Raw genomic sequence first — 15,493 nt, forward strand, 5'->3', positions numbered from 1 at the left:
ACCTCTCTCCTGTACTGATCGCTTGTTACAATGTATCAGTGCAGAAAAAATAAGTCACGGGGGATGGTCTACAATTGTAATAAACCACGAGAAATTTTAGGTCTGTATAGGTTGTACAAAAATAAAAGAAAAACTATGTTCCCATTTACCAACAGCAAGCAGAGATCTTGAAATAGTGATAAATTGAACTGCAATATAGAAGAATGTTGCAGAAGATTTCAATATACAAATGTTATAACATTATAGGGTTATTTTTTTTTCGTTCGATTTTGTCTGAAGGGTTAAACCTGCGGAAAGAGCTCATAAATTCCCATGTGGAGCAGCGGTGTTTTTGTTGGCGCTTATCCAGAATAACTCAGACTCTGCATTTAATGCCGCCCTAGTAAACCAGTCATTTCAGATGAGGCAGCGTTCTATTTAAAGATGTTACTTCTCCAATCATGGCCGCTAAAAACAATACAGGACTGAGGCTGAAATGACCCCCCCCCCCATCATAATCTGTATCCGAGTAGGAAGATCTGGAAAAATCCGATGTATTCAGGAAACGGAAGCGAATCGCCCAGTCTCGCTCATTGATACAGTCAAACAAAACATAAATATCAAGTCAGCATTTCTTTCTTTTAAGTTCTGGGAGAGCTGGGTGACCCCCCAGTCAGTGATAAATCCACCTAGTTATTTAGTGATACTGGAGTGCACGAGGGCGCACGTTTGCCATTCAGGATCCTGGGAAAGCTGAGTGATGCGCTTTGTGTATTACCGCGTAGAATAACGATCGCCAATTACAAATAGATGTGAGGGAACATTTCCACTGCCTCACCTTGTAGGGCTATGTTCACACACGTAACAAAAAAGTCTGAAAATACGGAGCTGTTTTCAAGGGAAAACAGCCTCTAATTTTCAGCCGTTTTTTTTTAAGCAACTCGTGTTTTTCGCGGCGTTATTTACGGACGTTTTTGGAGCGGTTTTTCTATAGAGTCAATGAGAAACTGCTCCAAAAACGTCCCAAGTAGTGACATGCACTTATTTTTTGCAGGCGGTTTTTTACGCGGCCGTTGTCCAAAACGGCCACGTAAAAAAAAGCCCCGTCGGAACAGAACGCAGTTTTTCCCATTGAAATCAATGGGCAGCTGTTTGGAGGCGTTCGGTTTCCGATTTGTCGGCCGTTTACGGCAAGAAAAATGGTGAAAATAAGCCGTGTGAACATCCCCTAACCGGTATTAACTGGACATTAAGGGCTTGTTCACACTGAGTATTTTGGCGCATTTTTTGACGAATTCCTGAAGGTATTTGGAGGCGTATTTTTCCGCCTCGAAAAAAAACTCAGTGTGAACAGGGCCTAAAGCAATCTTACTAATCCCTGTGAATCGCATCCTGGTAGAGCAAGAAAATCCTCCGTGCCAGAGAACAGGGAAGAGGACCTGTCCCTATTAATCCCTAATGGCAGGCTGGAAAGCTCCCTACAAGCCTGAATACTGGGTTACCCCTTCATAAGGGCGACCTCTTCCGTTGCATGTCCCTCTGGCAGATATCCCTGTAATGCCCCTATGATCAGTCCAAACGTCCCACTGCTTTTCTTCTAGCAGTTTAATCTGGGTTCACCAGGGGACCAAGGAGGCTACAAATAAGATCAATTAAGGAAACTGGCGCTTCACATGGCCCCCTATGGAGGAAGGTCGCCCATTTCAAAAACCATGCGCCGGGACAGGCACTGGATGGGTCACCCTTATCGGGGGTCGGTAACTGTGTATTTAGTCTTGTAGAGAACTTTCTTAGGGCTCATTCAGACGAGCGTATAAGTCGTCCGTGCGACGGCCGTTAAAAAAAAGGGTGGAGTAGACGGGCCCACGTCTACTTTCCTGCCCAAGGACCCACGCAAGTCTATAGTCGACCAGGACTAAGGGCTCGTTTAGGGTCACACTGCTGTGATTGACGAGGGTAAACGTAGGCCGTTACATTATCACATCACCTATAGAACGAAGCAATGGCGGCACTTACCAACGTAATTATTTAGCTTGAAGGCAATTTCCAGCTGCAGGATGATGAGCATGAACTGGAACCAAGGACTCATCTCCTGGCCTAGGAACGGGATATGGACAGAGAATACAATGTCATTCGCTTCGATGAGTTTACTGGCCGCCTCCTCGAAACCTCGGATGCTGTCGCAGCGATCCCTTCCCCATGGAAGCAGCCACTTGGGGGCGCTGTGGTGACTTCTCCGTGTATCGACACACTTCACAGCTAGAAAGTCGGCAAAGGATGTTGGTTTTGGAGCTGGAAAGGAAAGAATTACGGATCAATAGACCTGTTCATAGGACACAAAGCGAGATGCAGTAAAGTTCTTTATTGCCAGGCACAATGGTATCATGCCGTCAGCGCTTGGGAGAGTAGTGCTTTCGTGCTGAGTCTCCCCCCCCACATCGGTCTCGGGATTGGCAGTTTTATGGGTTATCACAAATCTTTGGGGAAATAGGTGGACTGGGGCAATATTGTTGAGGATGTACCGTTGGGTATTATGGATAAGCTAATGAAGATACACAAGAGAATGGGGGGAGGGGAGTGAACAGTGGGGAGTATTGCAGGATGGGGACCACCGAGACCGCTGATGGAGCCACTTTAGGTCCATTTGGTGGTGCTCTAGCTTTGGCTGGTCCCATCCCCCCTTCCTATGGGTAGATAAAACCGGCAAAGGGCTACCGATTTCCAAAATGACTCCAACAAAGCATGATCGGGAGAAGAGGGCAAGAATCCTTTAAGCCCTCAAATCCCAGGATGCAAGGACGTGCGGTAGAAAATAATCCCCAGCGCCATCTTTTATATAGTTGCATACAATCCATGATGGGTGCGCGTATATATGACTCCGGTGTTAAATGACTGGAATAAAACAAACGATTTGCACAGTTCCTGTAGAGGCGGCAAAAGCGCTAAAAGGTTTTTAGTAGTCTGATGGATGAGAACGTCTCATGGGAAGGGAAGAACGCCAAGAGGAATAGCGGAGCCCTGAGGTTAATAGGAGCTTCATGATAATAGCCCCGCTCTGGGTCATGTGATTTGTCCGGGTATAGCCGTATGTCCTGCATTATAAAGCTGGCACTACCCTGCGGGGCATCAAGAACGGTGCAACATGTATAAAGATTGTGCAAAAATGTTCTGTTTCAGAGTACCATCAGCTTGACAAAAATTTGAACAACTATTTTCCGATGGATATTCGACATTTTTAATGGATGTTCGCCACTGTATATAGGAGGGGTAATAACCATTTTTTTGATGAGGAACCGGAGACCAGATCTAATATAAAAAAAAGGATATCAAGGCTGAAAGGAACAGGGTGTGCGGACTGCAGCAAGCAGCCCCTACCCCACACTCTGCAAACGGCAACTCTCCAGCTGTTGCGACACTACAAGTCCCAGCATGCCATAAAAAGCTGTAGAATGCCACGGTATGCTGAGACTTGTAGTCTGAATACCACTGCCCTTCATCCATAATCTGACCGCCCCGCTCCCAAGTATTACACACTATGCAGAACATGATACAATCACCATTAAATTGCCAAGTGTGCCATTAAAAGAGATGCCAGTTGCACGAGATCTGCAGAATTCGGCCATCAGTGGGTGGGTGGGGGTGGGAAAGCACCGCTTCTCCGTTTTATCTAAAATATAAAGAGGTCGATGAGGATAAGGGAATCCGATGACTATTATCTCGGTCTTCACCAAAAGTATTAAATTATTTTTTTCTCATTACTTATATAGCGCAAACATATCCCGCGGCACTTTACGGAGAGCGTCACTCACATCACATGTTTTTGGAACATACCAACTCTATGCAGTGGGATTTGAACCCAGGTCCCCAGTGCTGCCAAACAACAGTGCCAACCACGGAGGCACTGTGTGTATTGTGCACAATTTACAGATTTTTCAGGCCCTTTAAATGCCCAACGCACAGTTCCCCCAACTGTTCAGATCAGAATACAGATAGGATGCATTTAATAGGAGAGTGACCCTGGACCGGCCCAAAAACAAGTCTTTTCAAAGTCCCAGTCACTTGCTGTCTGCACCAATTAATTCCTGGATATCAAGTACACAGATCTGGTGTCAGAATCATCTGTCCAATCAGGCTAGTCCTCCTTTATGCTCAATTACCCCCTCCTGCGTGCCAGCGGCTCTGCCCGCCACATCCAGTACAATGGGGGAACGCCTCATTAAACTCAGCAGCAGTATGGGATAAACAAACCCGTCCAGTTCAGAGCAGGAATCCCACAATCACAGAAAATAGGGGAGTTCAATGAGGAGAAGGACTAGCGGTGTATATATCCTGATCACCATTTTGGTGTTTTTAGGTTTGACTTTATTCTCTATACTGATCAGTTGTACATGGAAACTGTTAACATACTGCTCTTGACTGAGCCAATTACAACTTTATCGGTATTCGACTTATGACTTGTGTGAATAGCCAAAATAATGCTCTTAAAGAGGCTCTGTCACCAGATTTTGCAACCCCTATCTGCTATTGCAGCAGATCGGCGCTGCAATGTAGATTACAGTAACGTTTTTATTTTAAAAAAACGAGCATTTTTGGCCAAGTTATGACCATTTTTGTAGTTATGCAAATGAGGCTTGCAAAAGTCCAAGTGGGTGTGTTTAAAAGTAAAAGTCCAAGTGGGCGTGTATTATGTGCGTACATCGGGGCGTTTTTAATACTTTTACTAGCTGGGCGCTGTGAAGAGAAGTAACATCCTCTTCTCTTCAGAACGCCCAGCTTGTGACAGTGCAGATCTGTGACGTCACTCACAGGTCCTGCATCGTGACGGCCACATCGGCACCAGAGGCTACAGCTGATTCTGCAGCAGCATCAGCGTTTGCAGGTAAGTCGATCAACTGTAGCCTCTGCTGCCGATATGGCCGTCACGATGCAGGACCTGTGAGTGACGTCACAGATCTGCACTGTCACAAGCTGGGCGTTGTGAAGAGAAGAGGATGTTACTTCTCTTCACAGCGCCCAGCTAGTAAAAGTATTAAAAACGCCCCGATGTACGCACCTAATACACGCCCACTTGGACTTTCACTTTAAACACACCCACTTGGACTTTTGCAAGCCTCATTTGCATAATTACAAAAATGGTCATAACTTGGCCAAAAATGCTCGTTTTTTAAAAATAAAAACGTTACTGTAATCTACATTGCAGCGCCGATCTGCTGCAATAGCAGATAGGGGCTGCAAAATCTGGTGACAGAGCCTCTTTAACATACTAGGGTATGTTCACACAGGGCAGTTTTGCAGCAGAAATTTATGGGACCGTTCCAAAAATGCAGGCACATGCTGCAGGAACAACCCCATTCAGATCTATGTAATGGGTTTTCATAAATGTTTGCTCATAGCCTGATACTTGCATTTGGTATAATTAGCCAATCAGTGAAGGAACTAAATAAGAGATATATACAAGATCAGTTAACAGCAGCATATCGACAGTTTCCAGGCAAGTGGCCAACGTAACCTCCCACATCCCCAGACCACCAAGCATGATTTTTGGACCATTAACATCTGACATGTATGGGGAGGATTTATGCCGACGATATACAAGAATACATTTTACGACAATTTACAGTAGAATCTGGAGCATGGCATCTGGTAGCCCATAAAGATTTTAGAATCTGGAAAGTACTTCAAAATAATTTGGAACCTCTGCAGTCTTCCTGAAGAATCGGACAATCCAGAATGTTTGATAATCTGGCATATAGCAAATTCCCAGATGTCAGCCCCCCCCCCCGCCCCCCCACTGATCAGTACGTGATGGCATATCGCTAGGACGGACGTGCTATCACTTTCTTTGATGGGGATACTCCATTATTCCCAATCCCTCCTCCATCACATTTACAGGGGTCCAGGAAGCAGCCATTTGCAGCTACATGGAGGGTACGCACAATGGGGAAATTATTAAAGGGGTTTTCCCAAACATCTCATTGATATCTGATTAGTGGTGGTCCGACTGCTATGCCCCCCACCAATCCCTAGAAAGAATGGGCCAAGCTGAAGGTGAAGCACAGGTGCCCCTTTCGATTTTTACTCCTACGTGGGCCCATGAAAGGTACTGCAATTTAGCCCAATTCACGTTCTAGGGTCAGTGGTGGTCCCAGTTGGGCTCCCACTCAGATAGTGACGGAATCTCTATTACCATGCATACAGCATCCTAGACCTCAGCTTCCAATATCATTATACTCTTGAGTGGGATACATAGTTTTGCTTCTCTCACACCCTTTTAGGCATATAGGTGCAATTTAATAGCTTTTTAGTAGATTAGGATTAAGTTATAATTGAATCTGTCCATAGCTTTGATGAAGGGTCATCATTTGGGGGTCTACAGTGAAACTTTCTTCGAGATATTATTCGAAACTCGGTTAACATACAGATTATTGCTCCGCAATGACGACTTTAATGTGACAATGGTCTCATATGAAGAGCAGCTCTGAGGTTCTGGATGTAGAATAAATTCATCTCTTGCAGCGTCTGCACAGATTAGATCGTGCCGCAGGTCGTAACATGTATGCCAGACCCGGAAACCAGGGCAGCGCTGCCTCGATCTACATGAAACAGCATTCCACAAGAAAACTGGGAGGACTTCACTTCAAAAGAAAGAATTGTTACTCAGATCTAATGGAAATGTTAGATCCATCGTTCAGCAGGATCCACTGGCGTAAACATGAGGGATGAATTATAGAAGACACAACATGTCTGAACTTGCAGGGTTGGACACGCTGAGGGGAGGGGGGGCGGATGTGAATCATTCAGGCGAGTTGTACGAGTGGTTTCTGGGGACAGTCACAGTACGTTCACACAGTGCAGTCACGATGACTGCAAAATGGCATCAATACGTTGCGTTTTTTGCAAGAATCGCAGAAATAAGCTGCAATAAATTGCCAATTCTAATGCTATATAGGGAAAAAGGACAGCTTCAAACTTTTAGTCAAAATCCTATTGCTTTTGTAGGTTAGTTTGCAAACTATAGGCAATAAGGGAAGCGCCCCCCCCCCCAAAAAAAAAAACAATGGCCGCCATTACATTTCCCACAGGAGTTGCCTAGTTCCAGAGATATGATAATTAGCGATGTATCACGATTTAGAATAGAAATGCTGGGTGATTAAAACAGATGTCACAAGAACACAGAATAAGGTCTCCCGCGTATGGTTGTCACCAGGCCGTTATTCTACCAGTCCACCCGGTATTTGCACCGGGAGGCCCGTAAAAGTTTCAGATTTTTACCGGCAAGTGCCGGTATTTTTGCAGGACAAAACCTGTATGTGCAGTCAGGATACATACTATTTGGATTCTCCCACTCCGGTGCACCCAGCCCATCCTTGTATTACAAAGTTGGCAATTCGATGGCTGCCATTTATTACTTCATTTCAAGAAATGTATAGCTGGACGATCCTTCCCCAGTGAATACAGGGGATCACCGCGGCCATTATTAGGGAAGGGTTTGTCTTCACAACAAAACTTCACGGAAAGAAATCACGTCGGACTTACATTAACTTTATTTTCCTCTATTTTGTGAGGGGGTGGGCTTTTTAACCACGTGGTCATTATACACTGAATGGTTTCACTACTTTCTGATGAACATTAACATGCACGTAAACAGATTTTCCAATACATCTGGTATTCTTAACATAAAGACTTGTTTTAGAACGCCCTTCTGCATTCACAGACACCTACTCATTCTACCTCCAGGCCAACCAGACATGAGTGTTTCAGTGGGACTAAGCACGGACTTCTATAATCAACAACGGTTATAAGTTACACATGTTACAGGAATACACTGAGAAAATCACAAGTAAGTATATAACTACTATAATACTGCCCCCTATGTACAAGAATATAACTACTATAATACTGGCTCCTATCTACAAGAATATAACTACTATAATACTGCTCCTATATACAAGAATATAACTACTATAATACTGCTCCTATATACAAGAATATAACTACTATAATACTGCTCCCTATATACAAGAATATAACTACTATAATACTGCTCCTATATACAAGAATATAACTACTATAATACTGCTCCTATATACAAGAATATAACTACTATAATACTGCCCCTATATACAAGAATATAACCACTATAATACTGCTCCTATATACAAGAACATAACTACTATAATACTGCCTCCTATATACAAGAATATAACTACTATAATACTGCCCCTATATACAAGAATATAACTACTATAATACTGCCCCTATATACAAGAATATAACTACTATAATACTGCCTCCAATGTACAAGAATATAACTGCTATAATACTGTCCCTATATACAAGAATATAACTACTATAATACTGCCCCTATATACAAGAATATAACTACTACAATACTGCCTCCAATGTACAAGAATATAACTGCTATAATACTGTCCCTATATACAAGAATATAACTACTATAATACTGCCCCTATATACAAGAATATAACCACTATAATACTGCTCCTATATACAAGAACATAACTACTATAATACTGCCTCCTATATACAAGAATATAACTACTATAATACTGCCTCCTATATACAAGAATATAACTACTATAATACTGCCCCTATATACAAGAATATAACTACTATAATACTGCCCCCTATGTACAAGAATATAACTACTATAATACTGCCCCCTATATACAAGAATATAACTACTATAATACTGCCCCTATATACAAGAATATAACTACTATAATACTGCTCCCTATATACAAGAATATAACTACTATAATACTGCTCCTATATACAAGAATATAACCACTATAATACTGCTCCTATATACAAGAACATAACTACTATAATACTGCCTCCTATATACAAGAATATAACTACTATAATACTGCCTCCTATATACAAGAATATAACTACTATAATACTGCCCCTATATACAAGAATATAACTACTATAATACTGCCCCCCTATGTACAAGAATATAACTACTATAATACTGCCCCCTATATACAAGAATATAACTACTATAATACTGCCCCTATATACAAGAATATAACTACTATAATACTGCTCCCTATATACAAGAATATAACTACTATAATACTGCCTCCAATGTACAAGAATACAACTACTATAATACTGCTTCTATATACAAGAATATAACTACTATAATACTGCCCCCTATATACAAGAATATAACTACTATAATACTGCCCCTATATACAAGAATATAACTACTATAATACTGCCCCCTATGTACAAGAATATAACTACTATAATACTGCCCCCTATGTACAAGAATATAACTACTATAATACTGCTCCTATATACAAGAATATAACTACTATAATACTGCCCCCTATATACAAGAATATAACTACTATAATACTGCCCCCTATATACAATATAACTACTATAATACTGCCCCCTATATACAAGAATATAACTACTATAATAGTGCCCCCTATATACAAGAATATAACTACTATAAGGGTATGTTCACACGAGGGCGTCCGTTACGGCTGAAATTACGGGGATGTTTCAGCCTGAAAACATCCCCGTAATTTCAGCCGTACCGGCATGTGCAGGCGCTTGAACGCCGCGTCCACTACGGCCGTAATTAGCGCTGCTATTCATTGGAGTCAATGAATAACGGCTCCAATTACGGCCAAAGAAGTGACAGGTCACTTCTTTGACGCGGGCGTCTATTTACGCGCCGTCATTTGACAGCGGCGCGTAAATTTACGCCTCATGTGAACAGACAAACGTCTGCCCATTGCTTTCAATGGGCAGATGTTTGTCAGCGCTATTGAGGCGCTATTTTCAGACGTAATTCGGGGCAAAAACGCCCGAATTACGCCCGTAAATAGGCCGTGTGAACATACCCTAATAGTGCCCCCTATATACAAGAATATAACTACTATAATACTGCCCCCTATATACAAGAATATAACTACTATAATACTGCTCCTATATACAAGAATATAACTACTATAATACTGCCCCTATATACAAGAATATAACTACTATAATACTGCCCCTATATACAAGAATATAACTACTATAATACTGCCTCCTATATACAAGAATATAACTACTATAATACTGCCCCAATATACAAGAATATAACTACTATAATACTGCCCCTATATACAAGAATATAACTACTATAATACTGCCCCCTATGTACAAGAATATAACTACTATAATACTGCTCCTATATACAAGAATATAACTACTATAATACTGCCCCCTACATACAAGGATATAACTACTATAATACTGCCCACTATATACAAGAATATAACTACTATAATACTGCCCCCTATATACAAGAATATAACTACTATAATACTGCCCCCTACATACAAGAATATAACTACTATAATACTGCCCCTATATACAAGAATATAGCTACTATAATACTGCTCCTATATACAAGAATATAACTACTATAATACTGCCCCTATATACAAGAATATAACTACTATAATACTGCTCCTATATACAAAAATATAACTACTATAATACTGCCCTCTATATACAAGAATATAACTACTATACTACTGCCCCTATGTACAAGAATATAACTACTATAATACTGCCCCTATATACAAGAATATAACTACTATAATACTGCCCCCTATATACAAGAATATAACTACTATAATACTGCCCCTATATACAAGAATATAACTACTATAATACTGCTCCTATATACAAGAATATAACTACTATAATACAGCCCCCTATATACAAGAATATAACTACTATAATACTGCCCCCTATATACAAGAATATAACTACTATAATACTGCTCCTATATACAAGAATATAACTACTATAATACTGCCCCTATATACAAGAATATAACTACTATAATACTGCCCCCTATATACAAGAATATAACTACTATAATACTGCTCCTATATACAAGAATATAACTACTATAATACTGCCCCTATATACAAGAATATAACTACTATAATACTGCCCCCTATGTACAAGAATATAACTACTATAATACTGCTCCTATATACAAGAATATAACTACTATAATACTGCCCCCTACATACAAGGATATAACTACTATAATACTGCCCACTATATACAAGAATATAACTACTATAATACTGCCCCCTACATACAAGAATATAACTACTATAATACTGCCCCTATATACAAGAATATAGCTACTATAATACTGCTCCTATATACAAGAATATAACTACTATAATACTGCCCCTATATACAAGAATATAACTACTATAATACTGCTCCTATATACAAAAATATAACTACTATAATACTGCCCTCTATATACAAGAATATAACTACTATACTACTGCCCCTATGTACAAGAATATAACTACTATAATACTGCCCCTATATACAAGAATATAACTACTATAATACTGCCCCCTATATACAAGAATATAACTACTATAATACTGCCCCTATATACAAGAATATAACTACTATAATACTGCTCCTATATACAAGAATATAACTACTATAATACAGCCCCCTATATACAAGAATATAACTACTATAATACTGCCCCCTATATACAAGAATATAACTACTATAATACTGCTCCTATATACAAGAATATAACTACTATAATACTGCCCCTATATACAAGAATATAACTACTATAATACTGCCCCTATATACAAGAATATAACTACTAGAATACAGCCCCCTATATACAGGAATATAACTACTATAATACTGCCCCTATATACAAGAATATAACTACTATAATACTGCCCCCTATATACAAGAATATAACTACTATAACACTGCCCCCTATATGCAAGAATATAACGACTATAATACTACCCCCTATATACAAGAATATAACTACTATAATACTGCCCCTATATACAAGAATATAAATACTATAATACTGCCCCCTATATACAAGAATATAACTACTATAATACTGCCCCCTATATACAAGAATATAACTATTATAATACTGCCCCTATATACAAGAATATAACTACTATAATACTACCTCCTATATACAAGAATATAACTGCTATAATACTACCTCCTATATACAAGAATATAACTACTATAATACTGCTCCTATATACAAGAATATAACTACTATAATACTGCCCCTATATACAGGAATATAACAACTATAATACTGCCACCTATATACAAGAATATAACTACTATAATACTGCCCCTATATACAAGAATATAACTACTATAATACTGCCCCTATATACAAGAATATAACTACTATAATACTGCCCCTATATACAGGAATATAACAACTATAATACTGCCACCTATATACAAGAATATAACTACTATAATACTGCCCCTATATACAAGAATATAACTACTATAATACTGTTCCTGTATACAAGAATATAACTACTATAATACAGCCCCCTATATACAGGAATATAACTACTATAATACTGCCCCCTATATACAGGAATATAACTACTATAATACTGCCCCTATATACAAGAATATAACTACTACAATACTGCCCCCTATATACAAGAATATAACTATTATAAAAGTGTTCCCTGTAGACCGGTATATTGATGTGAATAAAGTCTGAACTATAAAACATGTTGGGTCCATTTTACACTTCGGCCTCTTTTTTGTGCATCCACTGGAGTAAAGTTTTCAGTAAACAGCTATTTTTGTTCCCTTCACAAGGCGCAGGGGGTGGGGGCGGCTTTTGACTCTTCCTTCTGCCTCAGGCAGTGAATGAGGATTCGTTCCAGACCACGTTTGAAGGTTCTGACTTGGGAGTCTCTTCAATCACTCTTCTAGATTGCTCTGGGAATATTTCGGGGGATTCACATGCTGCAGACTTTGTTACAAAAAAATTCTGTGACTGATAATTAGTTTAATTCATCTGAATGTGGTTGTTTCTGCAAGTTTTATTGTGATGAATGGAACGAAAATTTGGGTGACTGCACTCTAAGGGTATGTTCAGCCTGTAAACGGCCGACAAATCGGTAACAGAACGCCAAAACGGCGTTCTGTTCTGACGGGGCATTTTTTTTACGCGGCCGTTTTGAAAAACGCCCGCGAGGAAGTGCATGTCACTTCTTGAGCCGTTTTTGGCTCCGTTTTTCATTGACTATAGAAAAATAGCTCCAAAAACAGCCGTAAAAAACACAACGAAAAACGTGACTGCTTAAAAAAAAAGTCTGAAAATTAGGAGCCGTTTTCCCTTTAAAACAGCTCCGTATTTTCAGACATTTTTTGCTGAGTGTGTGAACATACCCTTACACAGAATTGCTGAAGAACACATCATCCTGGAAACAGATCCAAGCATCCAGCGCCAACCAGACCCTAATTTCCCTGCGCTCCTGTCCTTATACTTTAGGGTAAATTATCTCTAAGGCCTGATTGACACGAACATTGTATACGTCCGTGTGCTGTCCGTTAAAAAAAAACAAAAAAAAAACCGGACAGCACACGGAACCCCGCAATTCAATAGGGCTTATCAGACACGCGTTGTTTTTCACGCATTGTGTGTTCGTTGTGTGTAACTCACTGCATGTCCTATTCTGGTCCATTTTGCGGACCACGTCACTCATTGAAGTCTATGGGTGCGTGAAAATCATGGACAGTACACGTGCGTCATCCGCGTGCTGTCCGTGATTCACGCACCAGTTGCTAAAGAAATCCTAAGAAAAAATATAAATGAATAAAAACCGTGCACCAACGCGGACGCCACACGGGACAAACACTGATGGCACACGGAACTGCAACGCATGAAAAACGGTGCGTTTTTTTGCGAACATATAACGGACACGTTCGTGTGAATCTGGCCTAATTCTGCATTCTCTTCCCAAATTCCCAGCGCCAAATTACTCTCCGCTGCCATTGAAGTGAATCAACCAGACAGACACTGAAGTCAGCGGATACAAAGAGGATTATGTAAACGAGGACACATCAGAACAAGCCAAGATTCACTAGCAGGGAATGCAATGGATATTTGGGGACCATTGTGGACTATTAGAGGGTCACTTAAAAAAAAAAAAAAAAAAACCTCGCAAAAGAATCGCAAAACCGCCTCACCATGGGATAATAGGTCACAAACGAGACCACTCTGAAATTTTCGACACTTTTCTATACCCAAAATTTTTGCTAATATTTGTCACACAATGCCCAAAAAATACATTCTAAAATTTTTGAAAACGAGTAAGACCCAGTTCACACAGTTTTTTTTTACACGGATTTTGACGGGGAAACCACATCAGAATCGGCAGCAAAAAAATTTCGGAAACTGCCTGCTATTGATTTCAATGGGAGGCGTTTTTTTTACGCGGCGGTTTTTAGGCGCTCGCAATACAAGGGACATGCTCTTTCTTGCCGCGGTCCCGCCTCTGACCTCCCATTGAAATCAATGTGAGGCAGAGAAAGCGTATTTCGCAGCATTTTTTGGTCGCGGTTGAAAAACGCAGCATAAAAATGCGCCAAGAATTTGCAGGCAAGTCAAAATCAGCCTATTTTTCTGCCTGCAAAAAAACTCTGTGTGAACAGGGCCTTACAGAAGTACCGCGACATCGCTTGACTATATGAAAGCTGCACATCCCTACCCAACCGCAGGTGTGATGACCTATGATGCTGCCAGTTCAGGTCAAATCATCAGACCTGCCTTCAGCCAAGGATTCGCGGCCGTAATACGGCTCCAGAAATGCACCCATATTACGCTCACCTGAAACTGACCTTATCCAGAGACTTCATCCTACAGTGTATATAAAGGGTTAAAAAGGATTCTGCAACACCGCAATTGTGATGTTACACCACATGGATATGTATGGTCTACTGGAGACATTGCTTTTAGGGCAGAAACCTCCATAAGGGTTAGTTCACACAGAGTTTTTTTACATGTTTTTTTTGACACAGAAACCGCGCCAAAAAACATCTGAATATGCCTCCCATCGATTTCAATGGGAGGCGGAGGCGTTTCTTTTCCCGCGAGCGGAAAAAATGGCTCGCGTGAAAAAGGGACATGTCCTACTTTTTCACGCATCCCTCCATAAACTCTAGTTTATGGAGGATGCGTGCTATCCGAGATGCGCAACGCCCGTGTGAATCTAGCCTAACATGGCCCGACATGTGCCATGTAAATGAGCGCTGTTGATCGGCGCTCCTTTCAGAAGAAGCTAGTATGGGGATGAGCGCTCGTTACTGCGATTGCTCGTCCCCATACATTCCGATCGTCGGCAGCGCGTCTCCCTGTTTACACACCAAGATCTGCTGCCGACAAAAATAATACATTCTGCTGGATAAACGACACAATCAGCCAATGACCCACAGGGCAATTTAACACTCGTTTGCCCGATCACCGGTCCATGTAAAAGGGTCTCGTGAACCCCGTATTGTGGATCAGTACAACACAAACACAGCCATGTGACAATTGTAGACCCCAGGAATTTCCAGTTTTAAAGAGACTGTCACCAGATTATAAATGATCTATCTCCTACATAGTCTGATTGGCGCTGTAATGTAGAGA

At 40.6% G+C, this 15,493-nt stretch overlaps 1 protein-coding gene across 1 annotated transcript in view; it reads right to left on the minus strand.

Moving 5' to 3' along the window:
- WLS (Wnt ligand secretion mediator) overlaps nucleotides 1-15,493 on the minus strand; it is a 30,667-nt gene that overhangs the window by 13,052 nt on the left and 2,122 nt on the right. The window contains exon 2 of the mRNA XM_075832814.1: nucleotides 1,996-2,271. Coding sequence (XP_075688929.1) covers nucleotides 1,996-2,271 — 276 coding nt within the window. The remainder of the gene's footprint in view (nucleotides 1-1,995; nucleotides 2,272-15,493) is intronic.

The sequence above is a fragment of the Rhinoderma darwinii genome, chromosome 7, assembly GCF_050947455.1.
Source record: "Rhinoderma darwinii isolate aRhiDar2 chromosome 7, aRhiDar2.hap1, whole genome shotgun sequence".
Taxonomy (NCBI): Eukaryota; Metazoa; Chordata; class Amphibia; order Anura; family Rhinodermatidae; genus Rhinoderma; species Rhinoderma darwinii.